At 54.7% G+C, this 17,420-nt stretch overlaps 1 protein-coding gene across 2 annotated transcripts; it reads right to left on the minus strand.

The window, feature by feature from the left end:
* Positions 1-8,958: 8,958 nt before the first annotated feature.
* Positions 8,959-17,420, minus strand: GLUL (glutamate-ammonia ligase). 2 transcript variants are annotated; one of them, XM_071751431.1, is made up of 7 exons: positions 17,234-17,420; positions 14,207-14,397; positions 12,836-12,997; positions 12,418-12,564; positions 11,835-11,962; positions 11,461-11,660; positions 8,959-10,686 (listed from the first exon to the last, which is right to left on the minus strand). In XM_071751431.1, the coding sequence occupies exons 2-7, from the start codon at positions 14,370-14,372 to the stop codon at positions 10,368-10,370; spliced, it is 1,122 nt and encodes a 373-aa protein (XP_071607532.1). In that variant the 5' UTR covers positions 14,373-14,397; positions 17,234-17,420; the 3' UTR covers positions 8,959-10,367. The 2 variants fall into 2 exon arrangements, with proteins under 2 accessions (XP_071607532.1, XP_071607531.1); XM_071751430.1 differs by lacking the exon at positions 17,234-17,420 and adding an exon at positions 15,438-15,711.

Genomic DNA, 17,420 nt, shown 5'->3' on the forward strand with positions numbered 1-17,420 from the left:
GCACCTCGAATTCTTTTTATCTGTTTTGTTTTGGGGTTTTTTTTTTTGGGGGGGTAAGGGGAAAGCTTTGGAAATAAATAGTTGGATTTGCAAAGGGTCAGCAGAGCATCCACCCCAATTGGGTGAGCTCTGGGCCCATGGGTGGTCGGTACTGCTGCATAAAAGTGAGGGAAAGAGAAAGGGAAAGATGGAAAAAGACAAGGGAAGGACAGGAAAAGAGCAGAGACCCTCTGGAAAGCTTCCATGATCATCCCCAGTTTCAAGGTGACCTCTCCCAGTGAGTGCTCAGCACTGTTACCTCACGGGGATGGATGAGCTGTGGCCACGCAGGGTCTGGATCTCCATCCCGGATGTGAGAACACCCTGTTCCCAGCCTTCCCGACAGTCTGGGAGGGACCCCACACCAGTGTCATGGATATGAGTAATCTCAGGGCTGCCTCTTACCCTAAGCATCTCTTTCTGCCACCTCCTCTGAGAGCCTCAGCCCTGCTGCAAGCTCAGCTCAGCCTCTCCCATCACATCTGTCTCTTGTTGTCCCCTTCCTCCAGCAAACCCCCTCCCACCTTCCTTTAATTATAAATATCATGTAAGCCCAGGCAAAAACCCAATTAGCAGCCAGGCTCCTGTCAGCAGCTATTATCTCCCAGCGTTAGCTGCATCCTTAGCCAGCTGCTTAAAAATAAAGGCAGAAGGAACATTGCCCACGGGGCAGGAATTTTCCACCGGGTAGGTATGGCCAACCCAGGTCATGGGACAGGGCTCTGCCTCGCATGGCTGGCAGGCTGAGAGGCAGCTGGGTGGCCCCTTCCTGCACTGCTGGGATCCCTCTGCCCAAACAAGGCACTTCTCATGGGCCAGCTGAACCTAAAGCGTGGCTGAGCTCACCCCAGGGGCACAAGCTCCAGTCTCCAAATTCCATCCCATGTGGCCACAAGCTCACCTGGAGTCACCTGGGCACGGGGCTCCACGTGCAGGAGGGTTTCATGTGGCCTCTTGTCCTCGGGACGTGAGTGCTGAGCAGACAGATGGGGGTGGTTTGGTGATGAGGCTGGTTTGGTGATGAACTGGTTTGGTGATGAGGCAGTTTTGGTGATGAGGCTGGTTTGGTGATGAACTGGTTTGGTGATGAAGCTGGTTTGGTGATGAACTGGTTTGGTGATGAGGCTGGTTTGGTGATGAGGCTGGTTTGGTGATGAAGCTGGTTTGGTGATGAACTGGTTTGGTGATGAGGCTGGTTTGGTGATGAACTGGTTTGGTGATGAACTGGTTTGGTGATGAGGCTGGTTTGGTGATGAAGCTTTGACCTGTCAGGTTGCCTGCAGGGGTCTTAAATCGAGGCCAGTCCCAGTGGTGTTCCTCAGGAGGAGAAGATGGAGACCAAGAGGTGTTCAGGGATGAAGACACATCGAGGAGAGAAGACATCCTCACCTTTGCTGGGGGGACACTGCCTTGCTGCAGCGTTTGAGAAGCCCACTGGTGCTGATGCAGAGCAGCTGAATAGCTTGGCAGGGCAGCCCAAACCACTTCCCCTGGCCACGAGCAGTGAGATCCAGAGGTTTTCCAGAGGAAAACTCCACTGCCTGCTCCCCAGCCCTCTTCCCAGGCTGCCTCTAGCTCCCTGCTACCCACATCTGGAGGGAAGCATCAGGCACTTCCCTCCTGCACATCTGGGAACTGAGCTCTGCTTCATTGTGCTGGGACAGGGAGGGGGTGCTGGTGGTATTATTCCAGCCTGGCCCAGAATCCAGGGAAAACAAAAGCTGCTTCCTTGCCAAAGGGAGGGCTGGCCAGAGCCAGCTGCCAGAGATGAGGACTGGGCTATTCTCTGGGCTTGTAGATGCTACATTTAGGGGGTTAAATTTAGCACTAGATTGGATCTTTGCAGCCAGGAGCCCTTCTGGTGAAGCAGCATCCTTGCTGGCTCTTGTCACCCTCCAGGCAGGACAAGCAGGACCCTGCCTGTCCCGTGGGCTCAGCCTCCAGCCCCAGCATCCTGGAGCTGCCCCCCAGCAAAAATCCAGCCAGCCAGAGAGCTGTGATGGGTGGGCAGGGCAGTCTGGCTGGAATAAGAATGGAATTTGGCCATCCAGTCTGCTCTGGGACAAAGGGAGATGCTTGTACATTTTTCTCACCTCTCCAGGCAGATGATCAGCTTCAGCACTGGGCAATGGAGGTCTCAGGTGTTGAGAGCCCTGTCCTTGCCCTGTGTCTCTGCCTGAGCCACCAGAAAGCCATTATAGCTTTTGGCCCCTTATACTCCATCCCTTAAGCCTTGGGATGCCAATCCCTTGCCTGGGAAGGGAGCCAGTTTCCACTTTATCTCCATTATTGCAATCCATTTTCTCCACCTTAACTCCAGAGCATAGGAATGGCCTCAAGGAAAAAAAAAAACCCACAACCCTGTTCACAGCAGGTCTCTCCCCTCTCCCTTTAGACCCCTAGCTTGCAAGAGGCACTCCCTTTTTTCCTCCTAAAATACACAATGCAAAGGCTCCAGCCAGCAGTTGTTTCCACAGAGCTTGGTCAAACCACCTGGGAAGCTGGGCATGGGCCAGCACTTGCCAAAGTCCATCAGCCCCCCACTGCCCAGCTCTGTGGTGTCTGCTTTGGTTGGCCATAGGAGCACAAGCAGGCAAACAAGGAACCCGGGGAACACTGTTTATCTGCTAGAGTTCTGCAAACAATTAATATGGCCTTGTCCTTTGGATGAACCTGGTCTGATAAAGATCCTATTCATGTGCCAGTGATTCCTTAAGAACAGAAAGCTGAATGCAAGGGAGCAATCCAGCTCTGTGCCTCCAAGGAACCTGCCTGCAGGGCTGGAACCCCTGGGAAAAGAGGGGAGCTCCACGATTTCAAGGCTTTTCTGCACAAATCCAGTGGCTGGTGGGACACACCCTGTGGATGTGGGAGGGATGGGATGGTGGAGAATCCCTCTGTGTAAGGTGACACAAGGTCATACAGCACCTCTCCTGCAACTGCCTTTTCTGCAAAAAGCTCCTCATGCCCCAAACCCAGAGCTGAGGATTTGCTCAGAGCAGCTGAAAGGGGCCATGGGCTGGCTGGGAAGAACTGGAGTTGGCTGTGGCTGGAGAGACAACCTTACTGTTACAGGACACTTGAGAACACAGACATCACAATAGATCTTCCTTAAAATGAATGGACTGCAAATTGCATTTACGCGCAGATGAGAGCTCTAGAATAATGCAAACAGCCCCAAACCCCAATTCCATGGGTTATTATCAGAGGAAGCTGATCCTCTCTGCACCCAGCTCCCTGGGGATGAACCGTGCTCAGCTGTGACAGGGTTCAAATGCTGCTGGGATGCACAGAAAGGTTTTTGAGCACACACAGTCTCCAAAAAACCACAAAGGTAGCTTTGTGCTGACTGTATCAACACATTTTTTTTCTTAAACACTAATGGCAGCTTGAAGATAAATACACGAAGTGCACAGAAGTACCTGCTCCTCTCTGGGAAGGAGCTGTGAGCACACACTGCCGTGCACAGGCCAGGAGGAGCAGAAACACACCCAGCTTCATGCTGAAAAACTTGTCCTGTGACAAAGGGAACCTTGTGCCACTCTATGGAGAATTAAATGGACTCCATGCCTCACCCCAACATACGCTTTGCTGAGCCTGGGGCTCATCAGGGATGGAGCTGCCTCTGCACCAGATGTAACCAAACGTAGCTGCTCTGCTGAAGTGATCCTGGAGACCTGGGGACTACAGGTTAGCTCTGTTGAAACCAGCTCAGCTGCTCTTACAATCCCCATCTTTCCCCTGCCAAGTGCTTTTTGCTTTTAACCACTTTGATTGCTTCCTTTCCCCCGTGAGCTGCTGCCTGGACAGCTCTGGCTCTGCCAGGAGTGCTCCCAGCCTCGGGTTAAAATGCAATCCTGCTCCCAGGAGTGGCTGTGGAAGTGGGAGATGGGATCCCAGTGACCTGCAGAAACTGAGCCCATGGCTGCATCTGGTGCTATCAAGGAGTAAAAGGAGATGATGCCAGCAAAGTGAGATGGTGCTGCTCAGGAAAGCCCTGAGGAGCAGATCCCAGCTTCGTTGGGTTCCTATAGGGTTCCTATAGGGTTCCTATAGGGTTCCTATAGCATGGGCTATGCTTGGGGATGACCTTGGTGGTTGAACCACAGACTTAAGTCCAAAAGGAGAGTTGGCAATCCATAGGCACCACAAGACATTGAGCTGTTTGTGTTGCCCCCAAGTCCTGTGTCTGGGCCTTCTGTCTGCAGGAATCTCTGGCATTTTTGCAAAGGTTTCTCTGACCCTGGTAAAAGGGAAGTGTCTCTGGACAGGGTGCCACCCCCTCTCACTTCTGCATGCTTATACAAATACACACAACAACTCTCCAGGTTGTTACCACCCTATTAATTCCTAGAGACATGAGCCCAGTCCTTCCTGGATGCCAAGTGGATTTCACAAGTGCCAAGAACTTTTGAAACCACTGCTAGGAACCCGGCAAGACACACCTGAAATGAGCAAAGGCAATCAGCTGAAACAAAACAAACCCAAACCCAAATCTAACCAAACACCAACTAAATTTAAAAAAAAAAACCAACAAAAAACCATAATCCACACCATGCCTTGAACTCATCCTGCAGATGAGGGGAAGGGGAGGCAGAAAGCCAGGCACATCCCAGCAGTGGGGCTGGTGTTGGGAGGACAATCCCAGCACAGCCTCCTGCTCCAATCACCCCACTGCCTGCTCCTGTTGCTACAGCCCTGGGCTCTGAACCTTTGGAAATTAGGTAAAAGGTCTGAACACGAAGCTTTGGGTTTTTTTTTTTTCTCCTCCCCCTCCGCAGTGGTGCCCCTTGCCTAGCACAATCCCTCTTCCTGCTGAGCTCTAGGAGGAAAGCAGCTGGGATGAAGAATTAACTCTCGAGGTCCCAGGGGCTTTCCCAAACAGGAGCAGCAACATGCAACACAAACAGCATCCTGAGGACCTACGAGCAGATCTTGCTTCCCACCTGCCCTGTGCTGGTCAACAGAAGCTTTTTCTCTTTTCACAGACAAGCATGAGGATGGATGCAACCTTCCCTACCCCCAGAAGGGGATGGATTTTAAATAGGTTTCACGCTGGTGGAACAAGCTGCCTGGAGATCCCAGGGGATGAGATATTTTTTTTTCCACCCCCTGGGTAGAATTCAGCATTTCTAAGGATGCAGCCTGCACCTGGCAGGACTCATCTCCTCCTCTTCCAGAGCAAAGTCCCAGTACCTGTGCTCGGGGGTCTCCGAGCATCCCCTTCAGCCCGGCAAGGGGGTGACTTTGGGGAGGTCACGGCTCCCCCCAAACCTCTCCTCTGGGTACCGAGCCAGGCACCTCGCTGGCCCGGGGCCAGGCAGCTCTGCAGGGCAGGGAACAGCCACAAAGACATCTTTGTTTCTCCTGCCTGCTTGGCTGCTTCACCCCAGCCCCGGTGTGACACCCACGAGCTGGAGTCCCCTTTCCATGAACACCCCCAGCAGCGCTTCCCGGATGCGGTGTCACTGCCCCAGAACCATCAACCCCTTCCCAACCAGGCACCAGCCCAGGAGAGGAACCAGGAGCCTCTATCCAACCCTTCAGCTGCTCCCTGCTTGCCCTGGTGTTTGCATTAATCCTGCCTGGAGCTGACCCCCATCCCCATCCCTCCTTGGCTCACCTCCCACCCAGCACAGCCCTTCCCCAGCGCCTTGGGGTGGGAAGCTCTGGAAAGCACTGAGTGCATTTTATCTTCTCCCTTTTAGCCTTGTTTACACGGGAAAGTGAGGATGAAGAAACTGCAGGTGTCCAGTCCTTAAAATCTCTCTTCCAGTGAGACAGCAAGGAAAACCCCAAGGAGATGCTGGCCCAAATCCACCTGAGGTCTGAGCTGGCACAAGAGCTCCTCAGACCGAGGGCTGAGCAGAAGCAGAGCAAGCCCCATGCCTCCTTTGAAGCTGGCCATGTCTCTGCTTACACATTCCTTGTTTTCCTTCCCTTCTGCCAGGGGCTTCTCTGTTTTATTTCCAGCAGCCATCAAGCAGCAGTATTACCTCTCCTGACAAACACTGCCTTGCCCCTCACCTGAAACCAGCCCAGCAGCCACAACGATGCTACTGCTGCTCAGAAAGCAGGGTCTGCCTTCCTGCAGATGATCTCGTTCAGAAAGAAATGTTTGGCACCAGGGCTATATTTAGCTACAGCAAAACATGACCACTTTTAGAACATCATTTTGTTCTTTGTCCGAGCTCTCAGTTCCTCACTTGGAAGCTCACCCTGAAAACAAAACGGGGGGGAAGGATCCCACCTTCACTTGCTTTCTGGTATTTTAAGGCATTTGGGGCAAGCTCTGGCTCAGGATAGAGGTAGCTGGGCAATTTGGCCAGCTGCTCAGCATCTCCCCAAGCCACCTGGACGGGCTTGAGCCACCCAGTTTTGCGATGAGAAAAAGCAGCCCAAACCTGTATCAGATTAATAATTCTCATTTTAACAGTAGATTTGGCACTGGGGAAATCTGGCAGCAAGAACTGTGGAGTCTGGTGTCTCATCCACTCACAGAATGGGAAAACACAGAGCGAGGCATCGCTGTCCTCAGCTTCATCTCAGACCTGAGCAAAGGAAGAGGACCTTTCCTTCTGAACCTGCACGGCCTCTCTCCAGCCAAACAGAGTCTGGAAAATCACCCATGCTGAGCACAGGCTGAGGGCAGCTCATTCACCCAGGCTACTGGGGAGCCAACAAACACCCTGCCAAGCACCCACTGCTGTTCTGCACCCACAGGATCCCCACGGCTCCCCCAGATCCTCACTGGAATGTGCTGCAGTGCAGCAGCCTAGGAGGGCAGTCAGTGGTGGGAGAGATGAAGAAGCTGCTGGCATCACTGTGGTCTTCCTCAGGCTCTGCCTCCCCCCTGTTCTCCCTCCCAGCCCAACTTTGCTGCTGGGTTGAGCTGCGGAAGTCTCCACTTCCATTTTTCTCACCCCTCACTTTTTTTTCAGCTCTGCTCAAGCCAATGCAACCAAAGCCAGGGAGCACAGAGAGTTGAGCACACGAGGGGAGGAGGGGAAGGTCCCAAGGTGTGGTGGTGCTTGGCTGGGCCAAGGAAGCAGCCAAGGCAGGGGCTCGGGACCTGCTGCTGCTGAAGGCAAGCAGGGCTCCAGCACAAACATGCCAGCTCCACCTGGGCCAAGGGATTAGAAACCCTGGCCCAGCCTTGCTGTTCCTCCCAGCAACCCCACTGTGTCTGGAGGCAGGGATTACACCCCGGGGCAGAGGAACACCAGTCCTTCCCATCACCCGCTCCCAACTGGCACCGGCCGCGTCCCCACTGGAGATGAGCTTTACATAATGTGGGTTATGAAAGCAAAAGAGCCCAAAAGAGCCCGGCTGTGCCAGCCTGTGGGCAGGCCAGGACAGAGGGAGTTGGGGAAAAAAAAAAAATTAAAAAGCCAAACATATTTGGCTGAGACAAAGCCTCCTGAACTGTCCCCTGCACCGCCCGCCCAGCAGCCCGGCACCAGCTCACCAGGGGAAGGAAGAGAGGAGCAGTGATGGAGAACAGGGCTGTGAAGAGCTGTTCCAGAGGCAAAAAACATGGGTTTTCCACCCCAAGTTCCCCCTCTCACCCTGGGTTTCTCCCCATCCAAGCAGGTTTCTTCTGAGGTCAGCCCATGCATGCTCTGTGTGCCAGGCCAAGGCAGATTTTGGGTGTTGATCCACAGGACCCATTCCTTCCAAACAGAGGCCAGATACCTCGGGGAGCAGCAGCTGGGTCCACATCATGTCCCAGTGGGGATGGAGACCCTGGAGTGCAGAAAGCAGCAGGGCTGGGGCTGTCCAGAGTCCTTCTCTGCATGTTCTCATCAGAGGTCATTGCACAAGGGAAGGGGACAGTCCCCAAAACCCCAAAACAGTCCCCAAACCCCTAGCACTGGCTCAGAGCAGAGTCACAAGGAGCAAACACCTTTGGGTCTGCCCTCACAGAAGTTTCCTTCATTTAGATGTAACCCATTTTTCTGTCTGTAACACCTCCTGGGAAGGCAGAAAGAAGAGTAGCTGCTCCTCCCATCCCAACCTACAATCAGCAGAAAACTCCCAACATCTCAGGGCTCCTGAGTTACTCCAGAGCATGGGTTTCTTCTGCCTGCAGTAATCCTGCCCCAGCCCAAGTCCTCAGGGCCCTGTCACACCTGGAGGAAGGGACATCAGTGTCCACTTCACTTCAGCCCCAGGGACACCCCACAGGGGCAAGGGGAGACTTGGTAATTTTGGGACTGTGGAATGTGCTGCCTGGGATGTTCCCCAGGAGGGAGATGCAAAAGAGCACCCGGTTCACAAAAATGTGATGGCAGAACAGCCTCAACAGCCCAGGAGGATGCTGCCAGGTGGCTAATCCAGATTTAAAGATGGAAATGGTTAAAGCATCCACCCCCAAAGGAAATTACCTCTCAGGGAGCTGGAATACCCAGCACCACAAGCTAAAGGATTGGCATTCTCACCACCTTTTTTCCTTTCCAAAAGCCTGGGTTTGTACCAGAGGTATTTGGTACAAAGATGCCTGTTCCTTACCTAATAGGATGAACATTTTCTGCGTGGGGAGAGTGGGGAAGGGTCCTCCTTCCACAAAGCTCCTTTTTCCAAGTTTACTACAGCTGTGGGACTCGGGTGCAGAAGGCTGAGAACAAAGACCTGTGCTCACCCCTTACCCCTCCCTGGGGGGACACACACACAAGCCCCATACCCACACAAGGAGATCTGCACTCTGCTCCCAGCTGGACCATCACTCACCCCAGAATCCACAGCCACCTCCATAACCCTCATTTTCTGGGGAGCACCGGTGGATTACGAGACCCCCTGCCCCATAAATCAAAAGCCACAGCCTACCCACCACCAGGGTCACATCTTCAAATGCTGAAGGCAACAAGCATACAAGAGAAGCTGCCAGGCTGAACCACAGAAAGGAGGCAGAAGTCAGAATTAAGGTTTTGTTCTTTTTTTTTCTTTTTTTTTATTATAAAAAAAAAAAACCAAACCTATCTGGAAGAAATGTCCAAATGCAACAGAATATAACTGGCACCATCTAAGAGAGCCAAGTGTAAAATCCTGGAACGTTCAAAACTCCCAGCATGAGCTAGGAGGTACCAGAGCTGGCCAGGAGGGACAGGTGGCCTTTCCCTTCTCCTAGCCCAAATCACAGCCAAGATGAAAGACAGCCCGAGATCCAGGACACACCAGTGACATCAACAGTCTCTGTACAACCATTCAGTTTTAGAAACTAAGAACATTATGAAAAAAAAAAATAAACTTTTTTTTTTTTTCTTTTCCTTTATCAAAAGCCCTGCTTTAGTGACATGCTAGCCCTGCTGGAAGGGTCAAACCCCTACAGCTCTGTCCAGAAGGCAGTGAAGTTGACCGGTCAACTTTGAGTTCAGGACAGCTTCCTCCTGCTGCTCTGCCTGCTCTCGGCTGCTCAAGCTACACTGAGAAATGTTCCTGCAGGCTTCCCGGGGCTGGGAACCACCTCCTGCACAGTCCACTCCACACTGAAACAAATCTCATCCCAGTCTCCTGCTCTGAGCCCTCCAAGTTCCCCCTTAGTCCCACCTGGAAGCCCTCGGACAGCATCCTGAGGAGCTCTGTCTGCTCTAGCCAGGCGAGTCCTTGGAACATCATCTCTTTGTCTTAAAAAAAAACAAAAAACACTTTCATATAGAATTTTTTTTTGTTTGTTTTTATATTTAAATAGAAAAATACTACTCCACTCTGTGTTATGAGCCAGAGACCGGTTGACTTCCAGTGACAGAACTAGAGAGTTCTCCTCAACACTCCCGTGCTGAGGGAGAAGATTCCCAGAAATCTCAAGAGTGGCCAGAGGGTGCAGATCTCCCCATCACACCCCGCAGCCTGGAGGACACGGGGCTCCATCCCGGCTCCCGTCTTCCCCTCTCCTCACAAAGGCCCCGACCTCAGCAACCCCTTCACCTGCAGAGAGCCAGCAGAGGGGCCAGAACCACACCTGGGACTCTCGGGGAGGTCACTCCTGGTTCCAAGCTCCCCACTACTCGCCTGCTGCCTGGCTGTGTGTGCAGCCTGTCCCTGGAAGCCACCGGGTCCCGTCGGATGTACACATGAATTAGACAAAGTAAAACAGTGGTTAAGAGTTCTCTAATACCCCCTCCTCCTCCTCCTCCTCTCGTCTTCCACAGAGTCAACGACAAACAAGACACGGATAAAACTAAGTTTGCCCTCCTCCCCACTTCGAGACAACAAGAGTTACTGAGACACGGAACGTGTTATCTTGTACCCTTGGGATTACAGCTAGAAGGGAAGCTTAGGGGGTGCGGGAAGGCCGGGGGGCAGGCGGTGGCCGCGGGCACGGCGTCCCCTCAGTTCTTGTACTCGAAAGGTTCGTCCCCGGTCTCGTTGAGCAGGCAGGTGCGGACCAGGGCCTCCGTCACCGCGTAGGGGTCGCAGTTGGCAGAGGGACGGCGGTCCTCGAAGTATCCCTTCTTCTCCTGGCCCACGTTCCTGGGAATGCGGATGCTGGCGCCGCGGTTGGCCACGCCGGCGGAGAACTCGTTGATGTTGGAGGTCTCGTGGAAGCCCGTCAGGCGCCGGGCGTTGTCCAGCCCCCCCTTGGGGTCGTAGGCACGGATGTGGTACTGGTGACGCTTGCTCAGCTTCTCGATGGCCTCTTCGATGTGCCTGGGGGGCAGCGAGGGAGAGGGGGACACACACCACCCGTCAGACACCCCCCCGAGAGCCTCATCCAGACCAGGGACAGCAGGCTCGGCGCCGTCTCCTGAGGAAGCCTACAAACCCCTGCATACTCCTTTTCTGATCATCTCCACACAGGGCTCCTCTCCACTCCTATTGCTGACCCAGGCTGGGCCTTGGAAAAGGATCCTCATGGGTTCCAAATGTCCCTCACCAGTGGTGTGTGTGGGACAACACCAGTTTGATCCACGGCCAAACCCCACAGATGTATTTGCCCGGGGACCCTGCTCTCAAGAATGCAGATTGCTGAACACAGAGGTTTCTATATGGGGAGGTCACACAGTCATGGGTTGGCTCATTATCTCAGGGCACAAGATTAAGGCAGGAAAACACAGGTGCCAAGAGAAATCCCTTCAGAGCTCCACTGCAACCCAGGTCCCTCCCTGCACTCAGCACCCCAGTCCCGGATGGGAACTCAGGCTTTACATCCCCAGGATCCCCAAGAAAACATGGCATGTTCTTCCACAGCCTGGCCTAGCCAGAAGCAAGTGGTCTCTTTCCTCATGATTATAAAAAAAAAAAAAAGTCTATGTCAAGAATTTGTCTGCAGCACTGGCAGATCACACAAGACTCAAACACAAAGCCAAGCACCAAGTGACATCTCCTCAAAAGCTCTGCAGAAACCTCCCTGCCAGCAACCAAGCCCAGCCTGCTGCCTCGCAAACAGAGGCCAGCTCGAAAATAAAAACCCCACAAACTTACTTGAGACCTCCCTCTTCCCTCATGCTCTTGGTGCTGAAGTTGGTGTGACAGCCGGCACCGTTCCAGTTCCCAGGGATGGGCTTGGGATCGAAGGACACGACGACACCGAAGTCCTCACACACCCGATGGAGGATGAAGCGAGCAATCCAGAGGTGATCCCCCATCTCAATCCCTTCACACGGCCCCACCTGGAACTCCCACTACAAGGAGGAGGGGTCAGTGCTGCAGAGACACCACAGCCAAGCACCTCCCACCCCCTTCTGCTCCCATTATTCACAAAGCCCCACAGGTCAGAGCTAAAAAGCTCCCACTGCCTGGGATTTAGGGTTTTTTTCTGTATCGACCCATGCTAGGAGGCACCCAAAGCAACTTACCTGAGCTGGCATCACTTCTGCATTGGTTCCTCCAATTTTCACCCCAGCATAAAGGCAGGCTCTGTAGTGGGCCTCCACGATGTCCCTGCCATAGGCTTTGTCTGCCCCTACCCCACAGTAGTATGGACCTGCACAGGTGAAGAACAAGGGCACTGTGAGTTTCCAGCAGAAAAAGGGCTTAAATTCAGCAAAGACCACACACACACACACACACACACACAGAAGAACTCTGAAAAGGCTTGGGGTGTGCAGGGAAAAAAAAAAAAGCCCAAATCTGCCACTAGCAGAGCACTGACACAACACAACTCCCTCTGAGCTTGTGCTCCATCACAGTGGACAAAAGTCATCTGCAAGCTAAAAAAGCAAGCAGCACATTTGAAGCATGGCCAATCTTCATCTTGGCCTTTCTGTAATGGCCCAAATTCCATGGCAGAACCCAGCCCAATATCCCCATTGCTATTGCCCCCCCTTCCCTTCTGTAAACACCTCGAATCATTCAGCTCTCCTGAAGCACTTAAACTGCATCCCAGGGATCAGCCTCAGCACTGCTGAACTGGTCCAGCACAGACTCCCAGGAGGTTACCTTGGGGTCCCGGGAAGCCATTGGAAGGCCAGCCAAACGGATGTCCATCTGTCCCCAGAAGGGTGTACTCCTGCTCCATCCCAAACCAGGGGTGCTGGTTGGACACCATGTCCATAATCCGCCTGCAAGTGTGCCGGAGATTTGTCTCTAGAACAGAAAATCAACACCAGGCTTATCACCACCTCCACTCCCCAGCTCCCTGTTAATTACAGCTTGCATCCCAGCAGCACTGGGGAAGGACCCCAGGGCCAGCTCTTTCTCCACCACCAGCACTTGGTTTGCCTCTGACATTCCCAGCAGAATTCCCGGTATTATTTCCGTACCAGGCGCCATGTCAAGGACACGAAGAGCAGCCCAAGGTCTGTCACCCCTTCCCCTCCCCAGGGACACCACCTCCCCCAGGAGGCCCATTCCTTACCTGCAGACTGCTGGTTGTATTTGAAGACCTCGCAGAGGACGAGTTTATTGGGGTCCTTGCGGAAAGGGTCCCGGAACATGGCAGCAGGTCGCAGGTACATGTCACTGTTGGAGCCTTCAGACTGGTAGGTGCTGGAGCCATCGAAATTCCACTCGGGGAGATCTGCAGCAAGGGAGAGGAACAAACCACAGGGCTCACCCAGGGCTCCTGGTCACCAGAAGGGTGGACTCAGCGAGGTGAAGGTGCTTATAGGAAACAGACCTACAGGAGGCTTCGCCCCAGCTCAGCCCATTTTGTTCCGAGTGGGGGAAGCGAAAGAAAAAAATAAACAGAACACCACCACAAAACAAACCACTAAACAAGCAAAAAATCCAGCAGAGTGCAACTCCCCAGCCACCCTGGGAAAGGCAAGGAGCTGGGCTGCCGGCCAAGGCCAAGCAAACAGAGCAGCACTGAGGACATTTCCCATGTCACGACAACCACCAGGATGAGCAGAGCACCCAGTCCCATGGCAGGGCTGGGAGAGGGCAGGGGATCTTCATCCCCTAGGAATGAGGGGAGCCATGAAATACCCTCCTCACTCTGCCACAGCGCAGAGAAGATGGGAAAGCAAATTCCATACAGTTGGAGTCTGATGGGGACAAAGTATTGACCAGCCTGGCCCCTGCCCTCCAGGTCAAAGCACAGCAGGAGAAGCAGTGAACTCCACCCGGGCAATGTTATCTCCTCCACTGCCTGGGGGCAAAGGGGGAGGATGGGAAGCAGAAAGATTGCAAAGGAGCTGTGCCAGCCACTCCCTTAAAGGGAAAAGGGGAGAGGAAATGAAAAAAAAAAAAAAAAAAAAGGGAAAAAAAAAAGGAGATATAATTCCGCTCAGTCACACACAGTATTTTCATTTCATAACAGTCTCCAGCCAGCACCATGGCAACCTGAGGAAAATCCTAATGCTATTATTGTGTAAGCTGGGACTGTTTGTTCTGAGGGACACAAGCTCTTAATTACACCGGATAGCTCCATTCTTTCCCCCTCCACTTTCTTCTGCCAAACTACTTCCGGCCAAAACGAGTACTTGAGAGCCAATGGGCCACCGAGCCACTGCCAACAGCCCCCAGCCCTTGCCAACAGCCCCCTCCGCAGCAGGGAAGGGCCAGGGAATGGCTCCCAACCCCAGGCATCTCACTGGAACTCCACATCTGGAGAGCTGGGAATGTCCCCCCCTAGGGTTATCTGGAGGAAGGAGGAAACTGGGAAGGGGAGAGGAGCAGCATCTTCCCCAAATACCATCCTCCTGACAGGGAAGTGGAGAAATGGCATCCTTTCTCCATTCCTCCACCCGGAGAGGGGCTGTGAATCCTGTACCAGCCCTCTCACCTTCAAGGCTCTTGGGCTCGTGATCCAGCGTGCGGGTTTTGCAGCGGAGGTGCTCCCCTGTCCCATCGATCCAGATGTACATGGCCTGGACCTTCTCCCCCTGGGGCAGCTTCAGGTACATGTGCTTGATGGCTTTGCTCAGCTGGGAGCTCGCCGAGGTGGCCATGGCTGCAGACCTGACCAAGGGGTTCCTGCAGGGGAGGACAACAACAAAATAAAGAGCCCCATCCGTCAGCCCTTCCTTGAACTCCCCAATCCTTCACCCCCCCCCCCAGGCAGGGAGGAGCATCAGACAGCTTGGCCACGGAGCTGAGCCACCTCCAGAGGTTCCATGGTGGTCTGGCCAGCAGAAAACACCGGAGCTCCAGCAGATGCAGGCAGCTAGGAAAGTCCTTCTCCAAAATCAGGGGATGCCTTCAAACCATGCCCAAACTGCTGCCCACAGCCTGCCGCTCGCCTGGATCTCATCCACCAAGTGACAGCCTTCAAAAATGCTCCTCAGCCCAAGGGTGAACTTTTTACCTCCCAACTCACCACCCCTCCAGAGCAAGGCCAAAGCACACGGAAAGCTTAACTGGGGCTGTCTTAACACCACTGCCTGGGCAAGGACAGCTTGTCAGCTTTTCTCAGATCAGCTGAAGTTAGCCCAGCCTTGTCCGGGGCAGGAGGCAGCCCAAAGGAAAGCAACAGGCAGCCCAAGCAACCCAGGCAGCACTGTGGGGGCTGGAGGGGCTCTGGTCCCTGCATCTCCACCAAGCCCAGCACAGTCTGGAGCGGGGCCCCCGTCCCCACGGGGGTCCCCGAGAAGGAGGTCAGAAAAGTGAACGATTTCGGCAGTGCCAGGGAGAGGTCACTCCGAGCCCTGACACCCGCTCTGCCCGGACCAGCCTGCGCTGGGGGGAGTGATGGGGACTCCCCCCGACCCCGCTCCCCTCCCGGCATGGCGGACGGCACTCAGGCTCCAGCCCCGCCGAGGAAAAGCTAAAAAAAAAAAACCGTGCAAAAAGCATCTGTTTTCCCGAGAAAACTCGAGCTGCCTCTCCACACCCCCCGCCAGCAAAAAAGACAAACAGAACAGGAATTCTCCCCCAGAAGGTCCGCTCGCCAAACAGCCGTCGGGCAGCGCACAGCGAAGCCGTCCTCACCCCCCACCCCCTCCCCGGTCCCGATGGGCTCAGGGCGGGGGTCAGGGTGGCCGGGGACACCCCCCTGTTCCCGGAGGGACTGTTACCTGCTCCGGGAGGCTGCGGAGGGGCGCGGGGATCCCACGCTCGGCTCCCCGGGGCCGCACCCGCCGCCATTTAATGGCGCCTCAGCGCCGGCCCCGTCGCACTGATTGGGCAGCGCCGGCCGGGCCGGGGGCAGGACCGGACCGGGGGCAGGACCGGGGGGGACGACATGGGGCCGCCGTCCCTCCTCCTCCGCCCTCTTCCTCCCGTGGCTCCGTGGCCGGGTTGCTTCTGGTTCCAGTTCCCTTCCCCAGCAATGGGAGGGAAGCTTCCCCCCCTCCCCATCGCCCCACACCGAGGGAGGGGGGTGAAGGGGGTGTTAGGTCCTTTTTGAATCCCTCCCGTCCCCCCCAAAAAATCTGGCATCGCTCCGGGAAAGCGGCGTCGGGAGCAGATCCAGGGCTTTCCGCCGGCGTTTACATGAGCGGCTGCCTTTGCGTAACCTGCGGGGATGGGATCAGCCCGGGGTAAACAGGGCAGAACGAGAAGCTTGGTGCACACGGGGCGTCTTTAGGGGGGAAACAGACAGTGCCTTTGCAGTGCCCCCCTTTGCCCCTCGGAGCGTCCATCGGCACATGGATTTGGAGCCAAGATCCAGAGCACAGGTCGGTCAGGAAGGACAAATCCACCGCACATCATGGCTCTGCAGGAAGCACCACACGCTCCGGCAAGGGGCACCCAGCAAACTGCAGGCACTGCCCAGTATTTTTCCACCCCGGCAGCTGGCTTGCTGTCCCATCCCGGCTCATGCTCACCCCTCCTCACCACGCAGCCCAGAGCCGGGAGTGCGATGGCAGCCCCGGGAGCTGCACACTGCCTGCGGGCACAGACCAAGCACAGGACACCCACACCCCTGGCTCAGGGTGACAGGATCCCGGCCTACACCGTGCCAGCCTTAAGGAGAATGACACCAAGATTGCCATCTCTACAGAAGATGGACCCTCCTGGCCCCCACAGCCACCCTACACAACCTCTGCACAGCCAGCAGCTGGGGAGAAAGGGTCCACAGACAGCTGGATTTTCAGCCAGAAGGTGGAAGTACAGGCCAAGGCCTCACCTTGATTTATTGCCCATCTCAAGAGTCGGGTCTCAAGACCCTCCCCTCCAGGGACAACCCATTCTTTACCAACAACGAGTATGGGTTAATCCCCTGAGGCCGTCCAGGATATGGTGAAATTCAGGAGCTTTTCAGCTCCTAGCATTGCTTGGGCAAGAAAGAGCCACAAACAGAAACTGCTTCCCCCCACTGCCCCAGCACCCTATGTACAGAGCAAAGGTTTCAGCACAGAAACAAATGCTATAGAAATACCTATAGAAATTAGCTCAGGATCTCACATTCAGACCAAGTTCAGTTGGGGTCACCTGAATCCCGCTGAAGCAAAAGGAGGCAGGACCTGTTGCCGAGACCCACTGGGGCCCAGAGAGACCCAAAATAGCTCTGATAAAGAGGAGCTGTCAAGCCACGGGCAACATAAAGCCGTGTCCAACCCTGTTCCCTAGGTTTGCAGAGAGGGTTTGTTCAATCGGGACACTGATAGCTCCAAATTCTTAGAAATCTGCTTGCTCCCTGCAAACTTCCCTGTAACTTTGGCCACCAGAGCTGCCTGCAAATAAAAGCAGGGCATTTCTGGGTGGAAGTCCCTGTGGTGTGGAGTGACCCTTGCCCCATCCGAGCAGCTCCTCTTTTCACCCACTAAGCCCTCAACAACTCAGAAGAGAAGCGGGGAGCAAAGGCAGCAGCCTTGCAATGGGAACATCTCCCCATCCTATCAACACTTATCGGCTGGCAAGCCCCTACCTGGGAGGGACCCTCACCCTGCTGGAAGGTTTCAGGCTTGGGGTAGGAGGATGTCGCTCCCTGCCCCAGGGGAGGTTTGGTGGCAGTGCCCTGCTCTCAACCTGCCCCGGCTTACCCTGCACAACATGTTTACGAGACTGCAGAGAAGCGCCGGGCGCTGGAGCCGCGGGGCCGGCGCCCTCTCCCG

This window comes from Heliangelus exortis, chromosome 8 (assembly GCF_036169615.1).
Source record: "Heliangelus exortis chromosome 8, bHelExo1.hap1, whole genome shotgun sequence".
NCBI lineage: Eukaryota > Metazoa > Chordata > Aves > Apodiformes > Trochilidae > Heliangelus > Heliangelus exortis.

What these genes read in the sequence shown, in the direction of transcription:
- GLUL (XM_071751431.1), bottom strand. Translation starts at nt 14,372, where the DNA reads ATGGCCACCTCGGCGAGCTCCCAGCTGAGCAAAGCCATCAAGCACATG. An exon ending in CAGAAGTGATGCCAGCTCAG is followed by an intron (nt 11,661 to 11,834) that starts GTAAGTTGCTTT and finishes TCCTCCTTGTAG; the next exon opens with TGGGAGTTCCAGGTGGGGCC. An exon ending in AGGGAAGAGGGAGGTCTCAA is followed by an intron (nt 10,687 to 11,460) that starts GTAAGTTTGTGG and finishes GCTGCCCCCCAG; the next exon opens with GCACATCGAAGAGGCCATCG.